This window comes from Rhinatrema bivittatum, chromosome 4, assembly GCF_901001135.1.
Source record: "Rhinatrema bivittatum chromosome 4, aRhiBiv1.1, whole genome shotgun sequence".
Lineage (NCBI taxonomy): Eukaryota > Metazoa > Chordata > Amphibia > Gymnophiona > Rhinatrematidae > Rhinatrema > Rhinatrema bivittatum.
Genome location: NC_042618.1, coordinates 256,961,901 through 256,980,402, shown reverse-complemented (window position 1 = coordinate 256,980,402; position 18,502 = coordinate 256,961,901). Strand labels below are relative to the sequence as shown.

Genomic DNA, 18,502 nt, shown 5'->3' with positions numbered 1-18,502 from the left:
GAAAAATTTGGGTTGGCACTATGTTTTTTTGGGATAGGGGTTACCGCAGCAATTTTTAGGTTATCTGGGAAATGACCATTGATGAATGAGTGAGGAATTGAGTATATTAGCTATGGGGAGTGCAATGTCTTCCTTAGTTGCTTTAAATAGACTGAAAGGGCAAGGTGAATGGGGATGCATAGATGGTTTCATTTTGAAGAGGATATTTATAATTTCAATACTTGCAACAGTGTCGAAAGAATCCCAAGACTGGGTTATAACAGGGGGCATAGGTGTTGGTGCGTAGTTGGAAATGTGGAGACAGTGGTTTGATTTTTTTGTCGAAAAAGATGCCAAATGAGTTGCAAATTTCTGTTTGGGAGCTGGCATCAGGGTATCGAGTTGAGTCGTTGATAGTGTTAGTAATAGAATTTACTATATTAAGTAGAGTTTTGGGATTGTTATTTGACGCTTCTATACGAGAAGCGTAGTATTTTTTCTTGGCATCGTTAATTGCTGTATGTTATAAGACAAGTTCTGCATTTTATTTTACAGGTCTGATTCAGGGGGTTGCAGTGGCCTCTCATCTGGATGGGATATGATTTTTGCAAGGGGTTAAGAGAATTTATTCTCCGTTCAGGGCTGTGGTTCCCCAGTGTGATGTTAATATGGTTCTCGAGATTGTGGTAAATTCTCCCTTTGCCAGGCTTCTTTAAAGGATCTGTCTCTTTGAAGTAATATTTTTAGTGGCCATTTGTTGCATAAGGTGTATTTTGGAACTTCAGGCCCTACCATGCAAAAATCCATATCTGGGATTTTCAGAAGGCGCAGTCACTCTTCTCACAGTACCATCCTTTTTTTTTTGTCAAAGGTGATTTCATGTGACCCAGGATATCTCTTTCAAGATTTTCAAGAGAGGAATGTATGAGCAAGGATATGTCCCTATGTCGTCTAGATATTCCCCAAGTTCTCCTCAGATATTGGAGTTGATTAATTCTTTTGTTATGATTATGGGTAGATGTGAAACTTTGGGTTGAGATGAGCGTTTCTCCGCCCACAGGGAGGAGCCCTGTGAGCCTCACCAGCAACAGGAGTGGTCTCCTCAGCGTATGACAAGGGTATAGTTAGAGACTTTATTATGAGGAGAGAAAGTAGAACCCGCAAAGCGGGATTATTAGTAAACACAGGACTTGAGCAAGAAGGTATATCAATGGGATACCACAGCTGATGATCCGGTAGTGGCCCGCAGTGCGGGGTATGCCGATATGTTCCCTCCATACGTATGGATGATCTCAGGGGTGTAGCTCTAGTAGTGGTCTGCGGAGCGGGGTACGCCGAGGAGTCTGCACAGAGATGAGAAAACTGAGATGTAGAACCCGGAACTGGAACTGGAAGTTGTAGTATGGATATCCAGTAGCTCAGGCTATGCAGTAATAGGCTTCACCGAAGCAGGAGCGGTAGTGGCCCGGGGTATGGGGTAACCCGCAGGAAGGCTTCAGTGAATGCTTGACTCATAGAAGTCTGAGAAGTACTCACAGGTGGAGGTCCATGAGAAGTTCAATTGTAGAACAGGAGAGTTCCCAGGGAAGCAAAGGCTCTCCGAGGAGCGGATAGCTGAGAACGAGGAAGGGCCCCCGAGGAGCGGGTACCCAAAAATTCCAATTACCCAGAGGGAAGTCCGGAACAGGAACTCTAGTGTAGAATGGTTTCAGCAACGATGAAACTCCTTGCTAACTCATCGGTGTAGAGGGCTGGTCGGTTTAAGTACGGCATCATGCTGACATCATCTGGAGGGGATGCCCCCGAGGTTCCTGCCATGACGTGTACAAAGTGTGCCCTCGTGCGCGTGCGTCTAAGTGATTCCAGGTTCAAGATGGCGATCAGCATCGCTCACACCGTCCCAGGGACGCCGGGGAGGTCAGCGTTGACTGATGGAGGTTGCCACTCTTCCCAAAATTGAAGGAAAAAAGAGGGGAGCATGAGAGGTCGCAGCTGTCTGCGACCGGGCATAACATTTTTCAGGAAGTCAGACCTACTCTTTGTATTTTTTGTAGGCCCTTGTAAGAGAGGCAGCATCTAAATAGTCTTTGGCTCACTAGATCAAAGAGACAATTTCCTCAGCTTACTTGCTTAAGAACAGGAAAGTGACCAATGGTCTCCGTATTCATTCTATAAGAGCACTTTCATGGACAGAAGCATTGGCACTGATTCCAGAAGATTATTAAGTCGACCACTTGGTCATTGTTCATTAAGCATTACAGAGTGGATGTTCAAGCTAAGGCAGATGCAATTTTCAGAGCTAGCATTCTGAAGGCAGCACTGTCTTCTGTCCACCCGTGTTAGAAAGTGCTTTGATTCACATGCGTCGACTAGTGTAGCAGGATGATATGGAAGGTGAAATGTATTCTTACCTGATAATTTGCTTTCCTTGAATCTTGCTACACCAGTCCAGAACCCATGCTTGGGAGTAGTGGGTTGCATTTCATTCTTTGTTTTCCATAAAGAACCTTTGGATATAGCAGAAGAGTCACACTAAATGTGCTCTCCTTTTGGAGAATCCAAAGCTCAACTTCCATCTGTCTTGTTTGTTCTTTCTGTAACCCCACCCCGGTTTGCAAACTTAGCACGGGTGAGGACATAAACGTATTTGTTGTACTCTTTGTGGCAGGAATCTGGGCTAGCTGTACTACTTCCCTTACTTCCCAGGATGTAGGTTAGATAGATTTGGGGATGAAAAGGATACCAAGGTGGGGTGGATAATTCTCTCTTCCTGACTTGCTTTGGTGATGTAATAATTGTTAGTGTGTGTGCTGGGATGCCAAATGATGACTGGAGACATTGGGTTAGTGTCTAAAAACAATTCTTTACTGATAATAATGTATGGAACTGGCACAATTCTTAGTCTACAGCAGCACAGTGTAATATCTTGTTAGAATTTTTTCCTCAATCTGTGCAGGAATGTCTTTTGTTAGACTGGGGGGGATCCTCCCCTCCAAGGCATGGAAAAATAGGGTCCCCCAAATGGGCAGGGTGTCATTTGTATGGGCAGAACCATCCTTTCCATCTGGCAAGGATATAACGTTACTGTCTCTGCACAGACAGGCCGATGAATATATCGGCATGTGTTAGAGGCGCTCATGATTGAGCACCCGCTCCCTTAACGTGCGCCGATCCATCTCTCCAGGGCGCCCAATGCTAAATGCAAATGGGCTGCTGCAGGAAAAAGGAGGTGCTAGGGGAAATTGCGCGCCTCTAGTGCCGCCTTGGCAGTGAGCGCCCAGGAGAGGTGGCTGTCAGCCATTTAGGGAAATGGATGCTCAATTTTAGAGCATCTGTTTTCCTAACCTGACAGCCGGCACAGTTTATTTATTTATTTTGGGGAGGTTGCATTTCTCATTTCTTAGTTCCTCCAAAATATCCACGATATTAAGTCGGCGGAAGTACAGAAAAGCAGTATTTTCTGCTTTTCTGTATATTTTTTGGGTTCCTCAAGACTTAACGCCAGCTCCAGAGCTGGCATTAATTTCTGAGAGTAAAAATGTGCACCTCTGGCGCACATTTCTTTTCTTTTTTTGGGAGGAGGAATTGATATTTCCTCCTCCCAAAAGGAATTGACATTTCCGGACCCTTAATGATTCACTTCCATCAAATGCAGCAACACTGAGCATCTTCTATTAAACTGAAACAGACAATACCAACCAATCACTACAAGGTTTTACTTCTTGTTAAACTTTTTATCTCTCCTCTAACTCTAATCCCAGTTAGAATAACCCCTGTTTTATTGTAACTTTCTCTTCTATGCACTTGTTATACTTTTGTAATGTATACTCTTACGTTTTAGCTATGTACGTTATAATGTATTGCTCACCCCTTGTTTTATGTAAACCGACATGATACGAACTTCCGTGAATGCCGGTATAGAAAAACACAAATAAATAAATAAATAAAATAAATAATAGCCTCATCAACATGCATTTGCATGTGATGAGCACTATTACCTACACGCACGTTTTGGATGTGCTAGCCCCCGTTTTGCATCAGGGGATATGGTTGCGCGTCCAATCGCAGGTTAAACTGTGCACCAACAGCCAGCGCACGGTATAGCATCGGCCTGAGAGAGAGAAAATTCTGTCCCCAGAGTTTTTGAAAAAGCACAGGATGGGTGTCCTTTTGAATGTTAGGCTTTGCCTTTTCTCACTGTTAGATTATGCAAACCTTCTTTGTTGTTGTGCAGTCCTTTGTTCTTTTATTTGAATCCCTCATGGGAGGAATCCTCTGGAGCAGGACTTTCTAAGCTCCAGTCAGGCAGGAAGGACAGTCTAAACTTCCTCCTGGATGGTAAAGTTAATCATCTCAAAAAGTGAAGATAACACCGGCGTGTACCCTTACAGCAGTTCACTTGCACCCTTTTCCTCATTAAGGTTATGGAGGGCAGGTCTTCCCTAACCTCCCCAGGCCCAGACCCAGAGTTCCCCGTTCCCTGGGCCCAGGAGCTGAACAAGCTCCAGTAAGGATCCTACAACTTAAAAAGTTAAATTGCAAAAAATGAACCCAGAGGGAAACTCCCACCAGATAGGTTGTATACTTGCTGGGCAGGATCTCTCCCAACCCTGGCCAGGACGACCCAAACCAGAGGGCTTGCTTGACTCCTCTGGCTGGGCCTATAAAATAACAGAAACTAGCCTCTCACTCTACCTCTGTACTTTGTACTAACCAAAAGGACTTCCTCCTGAGCTATAGCTGGAGAGCAGTTATATACTATTACAAGTGGGACGGCCATTCCAGACTCCATAGCAGAGGGTCTGAATTCAAATGGAACCTCTCATTAACCATCCTGCTCTAACTAGAGGACTGCTACTAAATACCCATGACTTACTGGTAACAGAACAGAGTGTCTGTTACACCTCTTTGAGAGGAGACTGGTTTTGAAGGTTCTCTACTATTTAAAAAAAAAAAAAAGTTTGCAAGACTGTGTGAGGCTAATTTTTTCTCACTTTGCTACACTACTTCTAATACCAGTGACAGTGTAAGTTATGTTGTCTATTGTTATCTGCTGACAGTATAATATAAATCCTCATCTGGCTAGTGTAGCATGATTCAAGGAAAGAAAATTAACAGGCAATACTGAATTTCATGTATTTTCCCGAAGGTTGTCTCTTCTTTTCATGTGAGTTCAGCAGTATCTATGCCATCCTTCAAAAAGAAAGATATAGGGGAAAGTCAGAGGAGGTTTTTCCTTCTGTTTTCTGTTTCTTGATTGATTTCTGACTAATGCATTTATACTGATGATTTTATTTTATTGTGCTAATGTATATGTACCTATTTTATTGTATTAATGTATATGTACATATGTTGTACTCCACTGAGAACACACATTGGATCAGCAGGTTATATATGTTTTAACATAAATAAGAAATTTCTACTGTGAAACGTAAAGGTCACAAATGCTTTCAGGAGATTGGATCATTTGTTCATTCTCTTTTCTAGCCAGAGGAGAGGTGTCATTGAAAGCTATGATAGCTCAGTGGTTATAGGAGATAATAGGTTGAATCTATGTCTTCAAAGGCTGTCTGGTTCCTAAGGGACTCAGAGCCCATTCAGCCAGAGCTTATGTAGCTTCTTAGGTTGTACATCACTTGGTGTCACTAGAAGAGATATACAAGACTGCCCGTCCTTGTGACCTTGGGCAACTTAGATTGTGAGCACTCTGGGGATGGGGAAATAACCACAGTTTCTGAATGTAGTCCACTTTGAAGTGGCTGAAAAGTGGAATATAAATCAAAAAGAAAAAAAAAGGCATAACATAGGTTTCCTTGGATTCCTTTGCCAAGCACTAAACGTTTGGGATAGGAACACTTCTGGTTTTGGAAGATTATGTTGAGAGCAGGTATTTCTGGTTCCTTCCCAGTTTAAGAGTGCTTGGGTACATCCCATGCATCAGGACTGGTCTGATGAGACAAAAAAGAAAATAGGAAATATTTGGTCTTACTTGCTTATTTTCTTTCCTTGAGTCCTATCAAACCAGTTCAGGTTCCCACCCAGATTTGCTTCAGCATGAGTATCAAATGAGATTACTGCTTAATTGTTTCTCTTTAGGACTCAGAAGTTTGTTTGTTTTTTTCTTACCAGTCCTCAGTTGGTTGGGGCTCACTGACCTTATCTTCCCCTGCTTGCCAAGGGAAGAGAGATATTTTGTATTTTGCTTTGATACAGAACTACTGGGGAACTGCATGGGGCCATATATGGCAGAATTGGCAGAAATAGTACACAAGTTGTCTTCAGCTTCAGGATTTCAAACATAAACTCCTTTAGGGTATAGAGCAGGGACAGTCCACAGTCCCTAATAAGACAACTTGTTGTTTATTTATTTTTAGTTTTTATAAACTGACATTCCTGTATAATATACATATCACACCGGTGTACAAGGAAGTAAAACTGTCGCCTCGGGGGCGGCTTACATTGAAACAATTAACAGAGAAACATAAAGGAGCTTAATGGAGCATAAATGAACTTAGAGGAGTCTACAGTAAAAACAATTATGACTAATTAAGTTTAAATACGAACTCTTCAGTAACTTATGAACGGGGGGGGGGGGGGGGGGGTCAAAAACTGTCAGAGGCTAAACTGATATAGTAGATCTTCCTGCTCTTAGTTCTCCGGGAATGCTTGTGAGCAAAACCAAGTCTTTAGTTTCTTTTTGAATGTATTATGGCAAGTAGTACTTGTGTACTATTTCTGCCAACTCTGCTTTTTAAGACAAAATATGGTCTTACCTGCTAATTTTCTCTCTTTGAGTCTTATCAGACCAGTTCAGACATATGAGTTTTGTATCCCTACCTGCAGATAGAGATAGATGAAGAAAAAGAACTAGATTGTTGTACGTGGCCTATATATGGCCCCATGCAGCTCCCTATTAGTTCTGTATCAAAGCAAAAAACAAACATCTCTCTTCCCTTGGCAAGCAGGGGAAGATAAGGTCAGTGAACCCCAACACATTGAAATCGTCGGTTCAGTGTGCTGCGGCAGTCAAAAAAGCAAACAGAATGTTGGGAATTATTAGAAAGGGAATGGTGAATAAAATGGAAAATGTCATAATGCCTCTGTATCGCTCCATGGTGAGACCGCACCTTGAATACTGTGTACAATTCTGGTCGCCGCATCTCAAAAAAGATATAATTGCAATGGAGAAGGTACAGAGAAGGGCTACCAAAATGATAAGGGGAATGGAACAACTCCCCTATGAAGAAAGACTAAAGAGGTTAGGACTTTTCAGCTTGGAGAAGAGACGACTGAGGGGGGGATATAATAGAGATGTTTAAAATCATGAGAGGTCTAGAACGGGTAGATGTGAATCGGTTATTTACTCTTTCGGATAGTAGAAAGACTAGGGGGCACTCCATTAAGTTAGCATAGGGCACATTTAAAACTAATCGGAGAAAGTTCTTTTTAACTCAACGCACAATTAAACTTTGGAATTTGTTGCCAGAGGATGTGGTTAGTGCAATTAGTATAGCTGTGTTTAAAAAAGGATTGGATAAGTTCTTGGAGGAGAAGTCCATTACCTGCTAGAGAATAGCCACTGCCATTAGCAATGGTAACTTGGAATAGACTTAGTTTTTGGGTACTTGCCAGGTTCTTATGGCCTGGATTGGCCACTGTTGGAAACAGGATGCTGGGCTTGATAGACCCTTGGTCTGACCCAGTATGGCATTTTCTTATGTTCTTAACTGAGGAGATAGAACTGGTAAGAAAAAAAAATCAATTTCATGGTACTCACAACATGTCCAGTTCCAAGGTTAGGGATATCCAGGTTCTCTTCCACATATACATGCACACATACATCAATTACTTAACTTCAAGAGTCACAGATAATCCTCATCAGGGTTCTACACAGCATGGCTAATCTGCCCTTGTGTTGCTGGAAACTAGGTGTTCTTGACAGAGATGCTCAGTGTTTCCTCAGGGGCAGAGTTCCTTGTTCTTGCATCAAGCTTAATACCTGGTCTCTTCTGTCGCAGTCTGGATTTACTTAAAGCCATCCTGTAGTTCAAGAGATGGGGTTATAATACCGCTCACCATGCAGGCTCCTAGGGCAAGATCCAACAAACCCTTTTTGCCCTTACAAGAGGGCTTCCCAAATAGTGGGTCAGGATTCCAAATGGGGTCACAAGTGCTTCAAATGGTAGCATTCTTCAAGTTCCAGAAGCAGCTATTTTAGTAATGTAAGGCCACATGGGGCCTATAAACCAGCATGCACTCAGAGGCCCTACAATGGTGCTGCCCTTGCATGAGTTATGGTTACGAGAAGCCTTTTGGGAGAAAGGATCGGAAGCCACTGAAGGGCCTGTGAGCTTGCACTAGCTTACAGACCACACATGGACTTTAATTACTAATGCTTCTGCCACTTGTAGATCACAGTCAGACTTGAGACTAGCCATGAGGGGAAGGGGAGAGTTGAGGGTGCACAGGCCAGTAGAGACTGCCAGTGTTCCTCTCTCCTCACCCACCTCTAAACCTATCAAAGAGAAAAATAATTGCCCCTGTCATTGTTGTGCCTTCTCTTGTTCCCAGTTTTCATCTACCTTTGGCCCTTGGCCCAAAGGAAAATGTTGCTGCTGACCCTAGACAGGGAAATGTTTAGAAAAGGGGTTGCTTGAAGGAAGGATCAGATACAGGAAAGGTTTGGGAAATTGATTAATTGTGGAGAATGAGAGAGGGAGAATGAAAGATAATCAACTGGAGGATGTAAAAGAAGCAGGGAGAGAAGATTAGCTAGGGGGACATGAGATTAGGATTGGAGGGGAGGAATGTGGCTGAGAAGTGAGAGAAGGATGTGGAATTTTAGGGAGTGACAAAGGCTCATTTGGGGATTATAAGAAGAGCTTGGGGCTAAAAGGATTAGATGGGATGCTGAAAAAACTAGAGGAAGTAAGCTAAGGAGCTGGGAGACAGAAGGGGATAAACTGGAGGGACCGAGATTGAGAGAGGGAGTCTGCTGAAAGGGAGAAGAAGAAATCTTTTAGAGGTGGTGGAGGTATAGGGAATGGATTGACTAGAGAGGGTGCAGATTGAGAAAGAGGACAGCTGGAATGTTGGGAATGTGAGAGTGGAGTGAGCGTTGAAGGGGATTGCACTCCTGCAAATTTTTTTGTTGTCCTCTGAGGTCATGTGAATTTTGAAGTGCTAGAACTGAGTTACATTGGTTAAAGGTTTGAAATAAAGCTTTGACTTCAGTAGATATTGGTTTTAATTTGTTCTTAAGCTCAGGGTGAAGTATTTCTATATTGACCATTATAAGTTATTTCCTTATACTAGTTGAATATGCCAGCAGCAGAATTAAACTTTTTCAAGAAATATTAAATATAGTGTGCTTAACTCACCCGATCTAAACTCAGTTTGTATTCTTTTATAGCTTTTGAGACCAGCAGAAGGAAAGCAAGGCTATGTAGGCAAGAGTTTGAACAAGTGAAAAAGAAGCGATATGAACTTTTTAGCCAGTGTTTTGAACATGTGTCAGTGGCTATTGATCAGATCTACAAGAAACTCTGCAGAAATACCAGCGCTCAGGTATTTGGCATGTAGCTTTGTATCACATCTTATGTTAGTTTTATAGTGTCACTTTTCTAATAGATTCATCACATCTGTGCTTGATTTATTGGCATAGTAGGGCTTTTAAAGCCTATTTTGTAATAATTTGATTTTTTGTTAGTAAATTTGAATAATTTTGAGATGTCAGAACTTTTTTCCATAACACCTCCAGTAAAGTTACAGTACAGACAGCAGCAAAGTCAAGGTAAGTTAACATAAATAGTCTTAATACAAAGAATGTTTGTTGATCAACAATGGTCCCCAAACTATGGCCCATGAGCCAGATCCGACCCCATGGTGCTCACTTTTCCGGCCTACTATACAGTGTTATTTGGTGGCCAGTCCAGCCTGCAGAGGTTTTTGTCTTTTATTTTCTCCCTAACCTCCACCTTCAGGTATAGTGTCACCAACAACAGTAGAAAGGCTGGCAGGTTTCCCAGCTCTGCCAATGGTAGAAGAGTTGTGGGATTATAGCATTGAAAAGAGCTACTTGCAGGGTAGCCAGGCCCTACCAGATGAAAAACTACCAGACCGTGGTGTTGGAAAGAGCCGCTGGCAGAGAGGCCAGGCCCCTGGTCAGCAGAAGTCAAGAAGAGCCAAGGTGCTGATGGGGAGGACAAGAATAAGAGAAGGGAGGGGAAGGGGTGAATGTAAAGTGTGAAGGGAGTGGTAGGAGGTGTGAGGGGAGGCGTGGGGAGGGCATTAAAATAATAGTAAAGAGAGGAAAGGGAGTAAGGCATGTGCGGGAGGGGAAGGAAAGTGAAGGATGAAAGGAAGGGGGAGGTTTGTTTTTTTAAGAGAGCACAGATGCAGGAAGGGAAAGGGGTGGGAGATGAGTTAAAGGGGTGGTAAGGAAATACAGGCGCTCACACATACACATATTCATATATCCTTAGTGGCAGGGTTCCCAGGGGGTGTGGCACAGTTGTCAACTTCCTGGAAATGTTGAAATTTTATTCTCAGTGAACAAGCAGGACTAAATGCAGCCACACAAGTGGGTGACATCATCTGCTGGTGCGAATCTGCTCTTGGAGCTCAGAATGAAGTCTTTCTTAGCATGTGTAGGAGTTCCTGCACACTGGCCCCATGTGAGTCTCCTTAGTCCTTTACCATCTGCTGACACGGCAGGGTGCTTGCTCTCACCATGTGCAGTTTTTTCCAAGTCAATTATTCCTTTGATTTATTCAGTTTTTCATTTTTCTCCTTTTTGCTAATTTGGTTGCCTTTTACTTTCGAGTCTCCTCCAAAATATTTTTTTTTTAATTATTTTTTCCGTCGATAAGCAAGTGTGAATTAGCCGTAATTTGTGGGGTGACTTCATCCGTTGACAGGGAAACGAACTGTCTCTCCAAGCGAGTAGAGCTTTGAGCTGTATTGCGCATGTATTTATTTATTTATTTATTTAGAGTTTTTATATACCGACATTCAAACAAATATCACATCGGTTTACATATAACCGGGGTAAGAACTTAACATTTGGAAAGGAAAATAATAGTTACATCTAACAGGGGATTCATGAGGAACGGGGTATAGAGAAAACTGGTCAGAGAGACCTAGAGAGAGAGGAGAATTAAGCATAGATTAAGAGGAACTATATTACATTACATTAACATTATGATGCATTACAATTGCAGTATATTGTGTTACATTATCCATAGGTATATTACATTATTTTACAATCTCAGTTACAAGGCTAAATGGTCTGGGGTTGTGATAGATTAAGTGAATGCCTGTTTGAACAACCAGGTTTTTAACTTTTTTTGAAAGTTGTTGTGCAATGCTCTAGGCGTAGGTCAGGTGGCATCGAGTTCCATAGGGATGGTCCTGCTATGGAAAGGGCTCTTTCTCGGGTGGAGGCGAGCTGAGTGAGTTTGTGTGAAGGGGTTGACATGGTTCCTAGGTAGGCAGATCTGGTTGGTCTGTTGGTATGATATTGGAGTGAACCATTAAGCCAATGCATCTCTTTATTGTGTAGGGTTTTGTGGATAATTGTTAGGCATTTGTGAAGGATTCTGGCTGGGATTGGTAGCCAGTGGAGATCTCTGAGAATTAGGGTTATATGGTCCGATCTGCGAGAGTTGGTGAGGATTCTAGCTGCTGCATTTTGCAGCATCTGCAGCGGTTTGATTGTGGATGAGGGCAAACCCAGGAGTAAGGCATTGCAATAATCTAACTTGGAGGACTGTTCAGAAATCTCTGAGGTGAAGGAAGGGTCTAAGTTTCTTCAGGATTTGAAGTTTAAAGAAGCAGTCCTTAACTAAGTTAGATATGTGTTTTTGGAGATTAAGGTGATTATCCAGGGTGACCCCTAGATCTCTGACCTGATGAGATGAGGGGTGGGGGGGGGGATGAGGGGGCGGAGGGATGTGGCGGGCTGGGGAGATAAAAAGTAGTTCTGTTTTTGAAGTGTTTAGGGCAAGGTTGAGGTTGGTGAGAAGACTATTGATTGAATTGAGGCATTTATCCCAGGTTTTGAGGGCATTTGTCAAGGAGTCAGTGACAGGGATGAGGACCTGAACGTCATCAGCATAGACGTAGTGTGTAATTCCAAGGTCTGCAAGGAGTTGGCATAGCGGTAGAAGGTAAATATTGAAGAGAGTTGGCGAGAGGAAAGAGCCTTGAGGGACCCCATGCGATAGCTTAACTGGGTTGGATTCGTGGTTGCCAATTTTAACTTTATAGTAGCGGTCGTCCAGGAAGGATGTAAACCAACTCAGGTCTGGGCCTGAGATACCGATGTCAGAAAGCCGGTTGATTAGAATACTGTGGCTAACGGTATCGAATGCAACAGAGATGTCTAGCATGGCCAGGATGCATGTTTGGCCTTTATCCAGACTTTTGAGAATGGTGTCGGTAAGGGAGATTAGCAGGGTTTCGGTGTTAAAAAAAACTTTCGAAAACTGAACTGTGAGGGGAATAACAGGCTGTGATTTTCAAGGTAATCTATGAGCTGAGCATTTGACTACCCTTTCCATGAGTTTCGCTATGAATGATAAATTGGATATTGGTCTGAAATTGGAGGGAACTGCGGGGTCTATGTTAGGTTTCTTTAAAATGGGTTTGAGTGTGGCTTGTTTCAATTCGGAGGGGACCTGACCAAGGGTGAGGGAGTGGTTAATGATTTCAGAAATGGGTTTGGCTATGATGTCAGGGATGGACAAAAGAGATTTTGTAGGAATGAAGTCTTCAGGGTGTGTGGAGGGCTTCATTTTCTTTACGAGTCTAGTTATCTCTGAGGTAGAGGTAGATTCAAAGGAGTTAAGGGTGGTGTTGGGGTTCTTCTGGATGGCAAATGGGAGAGGGGAGGGAGTGGGGAAGTTTGAGATGTTGGTAATTTTGGAATGGAAGAAGTTGGCTAATTCATTACATTTGTTTTTTGCATCAGTATCTATGATGGGAAGAGGAGCCAAATTTGTGAGGGAAGATACATAAGCGAAGAGTGCTTTAGCATCGTATTGATAATTGTGAATTTTCTGAGCATAGTAATCTCTTTTTGTTTTCAAAATGGAGGTTCTGTAGGTGTGGAGGGTGTGTTTGTAGGATAATTGTAGGGCTGGGGAGGGATTCTTACACCAGTTCTTTTCTTTGGCTCGTAGTTGAAGTTTGATAGCCTTAAGTTCGGTGGTGTACCAAGGCTTTTTGGGGTTGGAGAGCGCTATTTCTTTGGTGATACTGGGGCAGGTTTCATCAGCGATATGTTTTGTAATGTTCTTCCAAGAGCTATAGGCCGTAACTTCATCAGTGAGGTCTAGGTTCTGCAGGTCCTTCGAGAGGGATATAGGGTAAGTTCCTCAAGCGAGCAGGATTTTCTGTAGTGTATTATGTTGTTTTGTTTATTGTTAGAGAAGTGTACTTTGTTTATAGTGAGGGTTGATTTTATGAGTGAGTGGTCTGACCATGGTATGGGGGTGCAGATGGGGAGTACAGTTGTGAGGAGATGGGAGTTTGTAAAAATCAAGTCTAAGGTATGTCCTGCTTTGTGTATGGGGCTGGATATAGTTTGTGAGAAGCCCATAGCTGAGATAGAGGAAAGGAAGACTCCGCACGAGGGAGACAGTGGGATACAATCAACGTGAAGGTTGAAATCACCAAGAATGATAGCAGGTATATCCATGTCTATTTTATCTGCAATGAATTCGATAAGAGGGGAAGCATTGTTATTGAGGAGGCCTGGAGGGGTATAGACCAGGCAGATTTGGAGTTGAGGCGATTTAAAAAAGCCCACTTCAAATTTATTGTCTATGTTGAGTACTTGGGGAATAAGTTTGAATTCTTTCTTGGCTGCTAATAGGAGGCCACCTCCTCTTTTTTTGTGTCTGGGGATGGAATGTATAACATAGAGATTGGTGGGGAGTTGGTTCAGTAGAACAACATCCGTCTGGTTAAGCCATGTCTCCATTATGGCACAGATGTCAGACCGGGTGTCCAATAGTAGGTCGTTCAGGATGGGAATTTTTTTGGTTAAGGATTGGGAGTTGAAAAGCAGAAGAGATAGTGTAGTTAGGCAGAGCGGTTGAGTTGGAGGAGAGATCATAATGGGAACAAGAGATCTGATGTTTGTTGTAGGGGGGGGGGAAGTAGCTTTGTTTACGGAGATAAGGTCAGGGGTTGAGAATGGGAATGGGGTAGGATGTCATGTTGTATTGGGAGGAGTGGGGGTTCAGGGCGGTACCAGGGGAGTAGGTATGGAAGGTCTCAGGACAAGGTATTGGGTGGTGTATGCGTATTTATTAAGTGTAGCAATGGGCAGGGGGGGGGGGTTTGGGGGCGTTAATGAAGGGGTAAATGAAAAAAAGTGTGTCCTGATGTATCTGAAGCAATAGGCAGGGGAGCCTTGAGTAGATGCTGAGGGAAGGTGTGAAGGTGGATTGGGTGGGATGAAAAGTTAATACTAGAGAATGAAGTCTGTATTAAAAGGGGGTACTTGTATGGGAGAGAGATAAGTGGCTGCACTAAGGGGCGCACCAAGAGGCCAGCTCCTTGGTTGCGCTCCTTAGGCGAGCGACGCACGGGGAGCGACACCTAGGTCGCAGCCTTATTTTAAACAGCTGGAGGAGCGCCTCCCACAGCCGGTGATGTCACAGGTAGGCTGGGCGAAGGGCGGGCTTCGAGGCGTGGCGTGGATCGTCGGTGTCCCAGGTGCTTGCGGCGCGGTGCGGCCTGCTCTGGACCCCGATGGGTCTAACGCCGATCGCGAGAGCGAGGCCGGAGTCGGGAAGCGTGGCGAGGACGGAGCCGGAATCAAGAGGAGGGAAGCCGATCGCGGGCCTTACTTTTAAACAACTGGAGGAGCGCCTCCCACAGCCAGTGATGTCACAGGTAGGCCGGGTGAAGGGCGGGCTTCGAGGCGCGGCCTGGATCATCAGCGTCCCGGGTGCTTGCAGCACGGTGCGGCCTGCTCTGGACCCCGATGGGTCTAACGCCGATCGCGAGAGCGTGGCCGGAGTCGGGGAGCGCAGTGAGGACGGAGCTGGAATCAAGAGAGTTCCCGTGTAGGCATTGCCTCAGAATCTCTTCAATCTGTTTTTTGTCTGCGCTTCATACAGATAGTTTATCTGTCTCTCCCTCAAAAATGTTCTCTCAAGCTAATTCTCTTGCCTTGGGGTAGATTTTTAAAGGTGCGTGCTTCCCGGCGCTCGCACATGGACGCGCCAATTTTATAACATGCGTGCACATGTTATAAAATCCGGGGGCCGCCAGATTTTATAATCCGCGCATGCAAGTGGTGGGGAGCACACACAGGGGGGCCTAATTTTACAAAATTACACATGGCGACGAGAACAGTCCTCTCCCAGTTCCCTCCCCCCTGCCCATATTCCCTCCCTCTTCCCCTGTCCTTCCCACCTTTTAAATCCTTTACCCTACCTTTTTTTTTTTTGCTTACTGCACCGTTGGAACAGTAGCAGCTTGTCTACGCTGTCAGTCCCTTCTCCAGTACAGCTGCAAATGGCCGCTGTACTGGCTGCCTCCAGCCCCACCCCTCCCCACCCCCCAGACCGCCCCTTTCCTTTGGCTCGTCACTTCTGCGCGTAGTGGGAGTTACGCGCGCGGCTGGGCCCCTTCTAAAAAGAGCACAGCGCGTGCAAGGCCCGGCCACGTGCTTAACCCCCAGATTTCACGTGCACTGGGGATTTAAAATTCACCCGTTTCTGTTTCAGCACCACCCCCCCCCCCAAAAAAAAACCAAACAAACACTTTTCAGTGCTACTTTCTGCTTGTATTAAAGGGAGGGAAGAAAGAGAAAAGAATAGAGACAAGTTATCAGAGGACCTTCTGGAACCTTCCTCATGGCCTCCAAGAAAACAATCAGTGGGTTTAAATCCTGTTTGTGTGGCCAAATTATGTCCATCTTAGATGGCCACCAATTATGTTACCTGTGCCTGGGCCCAGACCATGACCAACCAAACTGCCCTGCATGTGGTCGAATGTCCCTGAGGTCCCAACATTCCAGAGTAGCTAAGATAGCCAGCTTGAGGGCTAGGAGCAAAAGAAGGTCTGTTTCCAGAAGTCATCATTCTTCCCCTTCTTCAAAATGCAGCAAATGTAGATCCTATGGTGCTATGTCATCACACCATGATAACAGACTCGACAGCCCAGGACACATTGACCCCTTACCAGGCATAAGTCCATGGAGTCAGTAAATGTACTTCTCAAAGCAAAACACCGAGATTCCTTGACATATTCTGTGCAGTCAGCACCAGTTCATCTGAAAAGAGGAAATCATCAATATAGATTACAGGAAAAGAGGCTGCACAAAAGGATGCATTTGCATCTGTGAAGAGGTCAATGGATGTACCATCAATATCCTTAATACAAATTGCTATATCAAGCAAATCTAAGCAGGAATAATTGAATCACTCGACAAATGGTGTATCTGGATGCACCAATGCTTTGGCACGCCCGATTCAAAATACATCACAGCACTCAAAGCACTATGCATCGATGAAAGCGGTATGTTCTGCATTGCAAAAATCTACACATAGTGCATGGTAAAGGCACAGAAGGAGAGATGTACCAAAAGCATCGACACATCTGTCACCAATGCAATTCTCGAAGTACGTGGCATCGAAGTGATCAATACTTCTTTCGAAATTACCAATGTAGTCTACTTCAAAGTTTTCAGCACATTGGAAGACAACTTCGCCTGCATCAGAGCAAGGCACCACTGGATCAGTGCAGCCAAAACATGCAGAGCAGGGTTCACTCCATATCAATTCTGATGATGATCCAAATCTCTCCCCTTTTTCACCTCACTCTACAGCTTTTAAAACATCCAAAGAAGGAGACCAGTATTTCCCAGTATTACCAGTCTGCCTTGAGGAATGTTATGCACAAGACATCTTAGAAGCCACTCTATCAACCCAATTATATGCAGCATATAGTGCTTCTTTAGCAGAAGCCAGACTACAGCTCCCTCCTCGAGTTACCAGAACTTTGCCAGTATCCCATTTTCTTACCTAGGGGCTTCATCTACAATCTCCAGAACCTGTATGCTCTATCTTTCCATTGCCTACCAATCCTCCACCACAAACTGAGCATAAAACCATTTTTGTGTCAGAGGAATTCCCCACAGATAACACCTGGGCAAGCCATGGAACAGATAACAGATATAGTATGAGGTTTTTTGCCTCCTTCATTCTGGAACCAGAGCAACAGTTGTTTCCCCCGGCATACCCAATCATTCCTTTCTCCCCTCAGTAAGTAATGCCGAGAGTCCCACCATTACTAACTTTGTGTTCTTCGTGACATAGGAGATGTACCCCCAGAGAACAGCCTCAACCTACTTTTATTCCCTCAAGGGTTGTCTGCTCCCCTCACTGAACTTCCTGATCCAGTACGCATTCTTTGGGGGGAGTTCCCTGGCAGCTCCACCACCTGCCTCCAGGGCCGCTGGATTACAATTCTCCACCAGATGACTTAACATATTTCATTTGTGGAGAAGATGGGAGCAGTGCTAAATGTAGCAGTACAAAAGGATGCAGACCCAGAGTGGAAGTCATGAGGATATTGAAGACTCTGGCCATTCTGGAAGAACCTTTTGCCTTACCGATGCATGCAATGTTAGATGTGGTGCTCATGAAAATGTGGGAAACTCCTTACTCATGCATCACCTAATGGCATACCTAAAGTATTTGGCACCAGGGGTGGATATTTCCTTTGGCCCCTCCCCCCTAAGGTTCATTTCTCCATCCCCCCCTAGTGATCTCCAGTTCCCCTCCTCCTCCCTTTTGCGCACATACACAACCCTCACACGGGCTCTCGCCTTCTCTCATGCACACACACACACACACAACCCATCATATACAGTCTTTCTCTCTCTCACACCTCCACACCCACATACTCATCCACACACAGACAGTCACCTTGTAACCAGCCAGTCTCTTACCCAGCCACACACACACACACAGGGCCTGGGCCTTATCTTCAGCCATCAGTGGGATAGAGTCGACTGGCAGCCATCACATCCTTCTCTCTTTGGCTGCCAGCAGGATGGGGTCCATTGAAGGCCTCTGCTTCCTCTTCCTCTTTTTGGCAGCCTGCCAAGTTGTGGGGTGGGAGCAGCAGGAGTCACGCTTATCTGAATGTCATCTCCTGCTGCCATGGGGCTGATCTTGTGTTGAGCTGTGAGATTGGCCCTGTAGCCACAGGAGATGATGTTTGGATAAACGCAACTCCTGCTGCCTGGGATGAAGAGTACGGAGGTGTGATGCCACTGGTTGGATTAGGCAGGAGTTTGGTTTATCCCTCCCTGATCCAATCCCTGTATGGGAGAGGAGGGGAGGGGGAGTAAAAGTTGTATGGAGCTGTGAAAAAAGTTATGCATGCTCGCAGCTTAGAGTGGTAGCTCTCAACCCTTTTTCTTTTGGGACACACCTGACAGATGGTTCTCATATGCATTACCCACTGAACACATGACGTCATGGGACTTAATATA

The 18,502-nt window shown here is 44.4% G+C and overlaps 1 protein-coding gene across 1 annotated transcript in view; it reads left to right on the top strand.

Annotated features, from left to right (window-relative positions):
• SMC1B (structural maintenance of chromosomes 1B) overlaps positions 1–18,502 on the top strand; it is a 941,781-nt gene that overhangs the window by 758,131 nt on the left and 165,148 nt on the right. Inside the window, 1 exon segment of the mRNA XM_029600056.1 lies at positions 9,392–9,546. Coding sequence (XP_029455916.1) covers positions 9,392–9,546 — 155 coding nt within the window.